At 44.1% G+C, this 6,327-nt stretch overlaps 1 protein-coding gene across 1 annotated transcript; it reads right to left on the minus strand.

The window, feature by feature from the left end:
- Positions 1 to 1,719: 1,719 nt before the first annotated feature.
- LOC147462836 (uncharacterized) lies at positions 1,720 to 3,276 on the minus strand. The gene has a single exon (XM_086485711.1). It carries the CDS (start codon positions 3,230 to 3,232, stop codon positions 1,925 to 1,927), a length of 1,308 nt encoding a protein of 435 aa, XP_086341837.1. The 5' UTR covers positions 3,233 to 3,276; the 3' UTR covers positions 1,720 to 1,924.
- Positions 3,277 to 6,327: the final 3,051 nt, after the last annotated feature.

Raw genomic sequence — 6,327 nt, forward strand, 5'->3', positions numbered from 1 at the left:
CTTTAGCATATATCACGATATGTACATTATTGCTTTTCTTTCCATGCATCGAGAAGTGTCAAAAGTGAGGTGAATGTTTTTATTTCACACTATGTACGTGCCAGGGCATGACACCGCGTCCCTGGGGAGAAAGAGATAGGAAGAGAGAGAAAAAGATGGAGAAGAGAGTAGAAAGTAATTTCTGAATTCCATCGGCTTCACGTAAAGAAGGTCTTTTTCAAAGCACTCTACGGAAGCAGAAGAATAATCGCACTGTGCACACCACAAAATGGTTGCTTCGCCTACAACCATTGCCTTTTATCTCCCTAATTCTTTATCTCTCTCTCTCTCTCTCTCTCTCTCTCTCTCTCTCCCCTTCTCTTTCCCTCTCTATATCTATCTCTTTCTCTATTTCTCTCTCCCTCTCCCTCCCCCCCCCCCCCCTCTCTCTCTCTCTCTCTCTCTCTCTCTCCTCTTTCTCTATTTCCCCCCCCCCTCTCTCTCTCTCTCTCTTTCTCTCTCTCTCTCTCTCTCTATATATATATATATATATATATATATATATATATATATATATATATATATATATATATATCAACTCTTTTCCTATTTCTCTCTCTCTCTCTCTCTCTCTCTCTCTCTCTCTATTTTCCTCTCTCTCTCTCTCTCCCTCTCTCCCTCTCTCCCTATAGAGAGAGAGGGAGAGAGGGAGCGAGAGAGAGAGAGGAGAGAGAGAAATAGGGAAAGAGTTGAGATATATATATATTCTATCTCTCTATCCCTCTATCTTTCCCTACCTATCTCTCTCTCTCTCTTTCCCTCTCTCTATCTATCTCCCTCTTTCCCTCTCTCTCTCTCTCTTTCTCTATTCCTCTCTTTCCCACTCTCTCTATTTCTCTATATCTCTCTTTCTCTATCTACCTCTCTCTATCTCTCTCTCTCTCTCTCTCTCTTTGCACCCCCTTTTGGGGGGGGGGGGGGGGGGGGGGGGAAGTTCATCCTTTGATCACTTTTACACCTCCATAATCTCATGGCAAATAAAGAGGCCCTCCTAAACCCCATCCTCTGCTTAATTGACATAAACTGAAAACTTTGCTTGAAAAAGTGCACATGGGCATTGCTACTATACATACATGTAGAGACATTGAAGGCATAAGGGGCAAACTTGCTTACCATAGCAAAGACTAAAGTGGCCAAAACAAGATTCAGGTGCACGGTTAGGGAACTCTCCAATGTAAGTGATAGTTCGAAAGGGTTTTCCTCCAAGCTTTAGGCCCCAAAAGAGGCCATCACCAAACTAGTAGCAGAGGATGGGTCTGAGGTCACTGATAGCCAAAACATTATGCAAAAATGTGTGGAGAATTTTGCAAGCATTCTTAATAGACCTGTGGAAAGATCTATGGAGAGACAACAAGCAATTGAAGGGATGTTGGATTATGTGGATTCTTGTATTGTAAATTGTGATGCCCATAGACTTGAGGGAGCATTTGATGAGTTTGAGATTTTCTTTGCCCTTAAAAAGCTTGGCAACGTGGGCTTTGGAAGGATCAGTGCTTGATTGGTTTCTGACCACAGCTTAAGGGTTTGTTATCCACGAATGGACAACTCCTTGAAAGAGGGTCTCATAAAACTCATTTCTAAACAAATATTTTGTGCAAGCTTACTATAAAGTTCACTATGATCGGCCTACTCTATAAAGTTTTTGGTTAAGTCACTGGCCCTCACTACTCAAGAAGCACATTAGTGGGAAATCCATTGTGGATAACATATTAGCTTTGCAATTGGGGATTGAATATTGAATATCCCAAGAAACCAAGGGGGCTATGCTCTTGTGAAGGGCAAACAAAAGGAAACAGAGAGTACGTAGAGACAAAGTATGAGTTTATTTAAATGCATGTGAACGCCCATTGCACAGAAGAATCCACTTTAAAGAATATTGTACTCATCACTTGCAGGCGGTGAGTGGAGTGCCGCATAGGCCTGGATTGCCAGGCTGGTACGCAGAGGTGGAGAAGGTGGTGAAGGGAGCCACCTGTGGGATCTTGCCAGAGAGCTGATTGTATGAAACATTGAAGAAGCGGAGAGATTGCAGATTGGAGAAGGAGGCGGGGATCGAACCCGTGAGCTGGTTGTGGTCGAGGGACAGCCCCTCCAGGTTCGTTAGCTTGCCAAGCCAAGCAGGAATGGGGCCTGAGATGGCGTTATTGGAAAGGGTTAGCGATGGCGTGACCTCATCTGAGAGGCGCGTGAAGTCGGGCTGCGGGAGGCGCGAGACCCAGCTTGGAAAGGGGCCCTTCAGGCCGCAGGAAGCGAGCTCGATCTGCGATATCAATGGCGCCGTCGCTAGGCCTGCAAGAGCATCGCTGCTGGCGATGGGGTTGTTGGAGAGGTCCACCCATTGCAGGCTTGTGAGCTTGCGCATGTCGGCAGGAAGGCCTGTGATGCGGTTGTTCTGTAGATAGAGGAAGAGCAGCGAGGAGAGGCCGCTTGCGAATCCGCTCGGTATGCGCCCCGACAGGCGATTGAACCCTAGATCGGCATTGTAGAGGTTCGACAGCAGGCCAAAGGAGGCGGGAATTGAACCCCCGATCTTATTGTTGTAAAGCCGCAGGCGCTGCAAGCTCGTCATGCCCCCTATTCCTGCGGGCAGGGTCCCCGCAAGGTCATTATAAGACAAATCCAGCAGCTGCAAGTTACTTAGTTTGCTGAACGACGCAGGAATGGAGCCGGATATGGTGTTCCCCGAAAAGCAGAGCCTCTGCAACTTCGACAGGTTACCTATCGACGTAGGCAGGCTCCCGCTCAAGCTGTTCTCGTAGAGGACGAGAACCTTGAGCGCAGAGAGTGCTCCCAAGCTCGCAGAGATGGAGCCCTTGAGCTTCTGCTGCGGCAGCTTCACGCGGACCACGCGGCCAGTTTCATCGCAGGTGATGCCATTCCAAGAGCAGCAATTAGAGGACCTATTCCAACCAGATAATGCTTTGTTAGGGTCTGAAGAGATGGAGGCCTTGAACTGGAGCAAGGCTTGGCGGTCTTGAGCGATGCAGACGGGCGACCCCCTCGTTGCGGGGAGGCCATCGTTGTTGTCGGCATCGTCGCTACAGCTGAGGAGATCGACATCAGAGTAAGTGTGTCTAGCAGAAACAAGCAGCAGAAGGAAGAGGGCTAGTGCTGATGGTGGAGAACAGGCATAAGGGTCCCTTCTTTTACTGCCACTACCACTACACAAAGTGCTTAGATTGACGGATGCCATATCTCTTACGGTTGTTGAGAAATAATGTCAACTTTGCTGTTGGACCCCAAGTGCTTTGCCTTTTTATAGCCAAATTTCTTGTTGCTTGGATGACCCAGTCATCAGGTATTACCTATGGGCTGTGAGCTTTATCCTCAAAAAACCCACGATGTCAATGCAGAGAGTCTCCCTTTTGTACCAAGATTGTGGGCTGTGCCCTTTATCCTCAAAAAACCCCCAATGTCAATGTAGAGAGAAAAGTGGGCACCAAGATTTTCAGTCTATCTTGGAGTCTCCTACCCCGAATTTTGACACTCGTTTGGTACCAAAAACAAAAGGACAATTTTGATGTTTTCAAGAATTTAAATCTGAAAAAGATTTCAAGAAATGCTTTTGCAACCTTTCTTTTTAGCAAAACTCACTATTGTGAGTGGATAATATTAAGAACATCAGAAATATACACCAACCTCGAGCTCAGACTGAGCCTTGAGGGTCAAAGGATTACAAGTTTTTTGCTAGATAGAGAAACCACAACTACTCCTAGGTTTTACTTATTACAAGATGTCATCATGACATGTGTTATTCTAGACCAGTCCTCTGAGGCTTGTTTGCTTGCGATCCTGTGGATCGTCACTTTTCACTTTTCATTATTATTTTTCACTTTTGTACACATCTCAATAGTAACTACACTCATGAAAAGCACCCACGTAAAACAACAATTGAAGTTTCACTAAAACTCGGACCCTAGTTTAAGAAAAAGTGATGCAATAATCCATGGTAACTACTTGTATATATGCTTGACATTCTTGTAACTCTCATACGAAAAAAAATCTTTGTGATTACACTTAAATATAGAAAGTCGAGTGTGTTAAATATTCAACATTTGTGAACTCGGTTAACGACCACATAAAACATTTAGTTTATCAAAATTTACATTGTCGTGTGCAACATATATACTAGATCTACCTTAAGGTGATACTATTTGATGGTTATGCAAGCGACATTTGGTGATTTTTGTCATATCCCAAAAACTGCACAGGTCGAAATTCGTATTTTTTAATTAATCAAAGCTTAGCCTTAAAATAAAGCCATGGGCTCCCTTTTATCTCTATGGTGAAGACCCTTCTTTATGGAAATGCGGTCATGGAAACCACCTCCTACTTGGAGGGAGCCTTTGCGCATCTCGTGGCAGATAGATGTGGAGCAAGTTGGGCAGGCTCCTCCTCGTGGATCTAGAGAAGATGGAGATGGTGTAGGCACTTGCCATGGGGAAGTGGGGCTCTTCACCATTGTCTGTTCCCACCAACCAAGGGTGATACACTCCATAGGGTGCAGGGCATGTCATACTTTGTAAAAGGGTCCTTATGGTTTGTGTCCGTGTTTTGCACTTCTTCTATGGTTTCAAGTCTCCCATGGCAATTATATGATGGGTGATGGGCTGGCTATTGGTCGTTGTTTATGTCTTCTGAGTGGTCTACAAGCTCTCCTCCAAGTTTGGCTTCTTGTCAACTTCTTGTGGTGCATGGATGATTGATTTGTTTCATTGCAATTTGGTGGGGTTGGAGCGTCGTTGTGGTGGATAGTGGATGGTTGAGTGCAAGGCGCCATCCTTATGTGGCATCCACTCCTCAACTTGCCCACTTGATGGTTGCGGGTGCTCCATTGGTAGGTTGTGGGTTCATGGATTCTAGTGGTGTAGTGGGCATGCATAGGCGAGGTGCAACTCCCTCTTCATGGTGGCAACCACCACTGGTTGTGTTGTTACTGCAAGGCTCTCTAGCAATAGCCCGTGTCTCCTGGGATTTGGTGGTGGAGCTCATTAGCTCCCCCCTTTTTTGGATCTATTATGGGATATGGTAGCCTTTTTTTTATAGGATGGCTCCCTAATCAACATGCCACTTTAGGTATCTCTTTCTTGTGATGATGGTGGATGTGCTTGCGTGGCTCCCCTGTTAGTCTCGGAATTGGTTGTAATCTTTTTGGATTTCTTCAAGCTCTGCTTTGTCAAGTTCTCATGGTAGTATATATTCAACCTCCACCTGGTGGTGGAGGTATTGAAGGGAAAAAAAAAAGGGAATGTTTGACTTTCTTTTGTTCTCATCCAAAAGTCCACCTTATCATGTCTATCTTCTGGAGGTGACTTTGGTCTTTCCATGCAGCTCATGTTTCCCATGTGATTTATGTTGCTTTCCTATTTGCTCTACTACTATGTGATTTGTGCAACCTTAGGACCCCACAATGCACCACAAGAATAACGAGTACCCATGAGAGAGAGAGAGAGAGAGAGAGAGAGAGAGAGAGAGGAAAAATTTATCGAGCCTTCCTAAATAAATGTGAAATATTTAATTGGTGATTTATATATCTAAAGTGAAGATCATATGTCATGTTAAGATATATAAGAGGGCTTCCACACGGTGAGGTGAGTTTCATAACTCACCATACTCCTTTGATTTTGCATTCCCACACATATAAAGGAATTCCTTTCATTTGCACAAGACCTAACTATAGAAATACTTTTTTCTTTTCCAACAAAGCAGTGAAATTGTATATTAACAGAGGAAGAGAGAAGAAAAAAATTACATGGTCCATCCCATGGAGAATCACTCGGTCATGTGAAATACTACTTTTACTTTTAACCAATAGCAAGAGAGACTTTATGAAACTACAAAATATCCAAACTATTACAAAAATGCAAAAGTTTCACAAAAGAAACGGAGACCTCCTATATTCACGATTTCAACCCCTTTTTGGTCCCCGTTCCTTTTGAAAAGGTGCCCTGTGGGAACACTCTAATCCTCCAAATGTATACCTTCAATTAAAAAAATATTCACTACATAAGTAGTGCAAGGATACTAAGAAACGCTTATGGAGTGCATTGACAATAAGAAATTAATGTTAAAGGAAAAAAAAAAAAAAGGGAAACACAAATGTATATGATGTGCACTCACTCGACCATCTTTTTTATATGGAGATGAAATGTCTTTTGACTTTTCATTTCCCACGACTTTTCATTTTCTATACTCAAGTTGGCTTGTCACCCTCAAAAAGCTTAGGCTCTGGCATCTACCTCCTCCCTCTGGTGCCTTATCCTCCCCCCCACCCCCGCGATTAGCCAT

The sequence above is a fragment of the Adiantum capillus-veneris genome, chromosome 2, assembly GCF_014529385.1.
Source record: "Adiantum capillus-veneris isolate H3 chromosome 2, ASM1452938v2, whole genome shotgun sequence".
Classification (NCBI taxonomy): Eukaryota; Viridiplantae; Streptophyta; class Polypodiopsida; order Polypodiales; family Pteridaceae; genus Adiantum; species Adiantum capillus-veneris.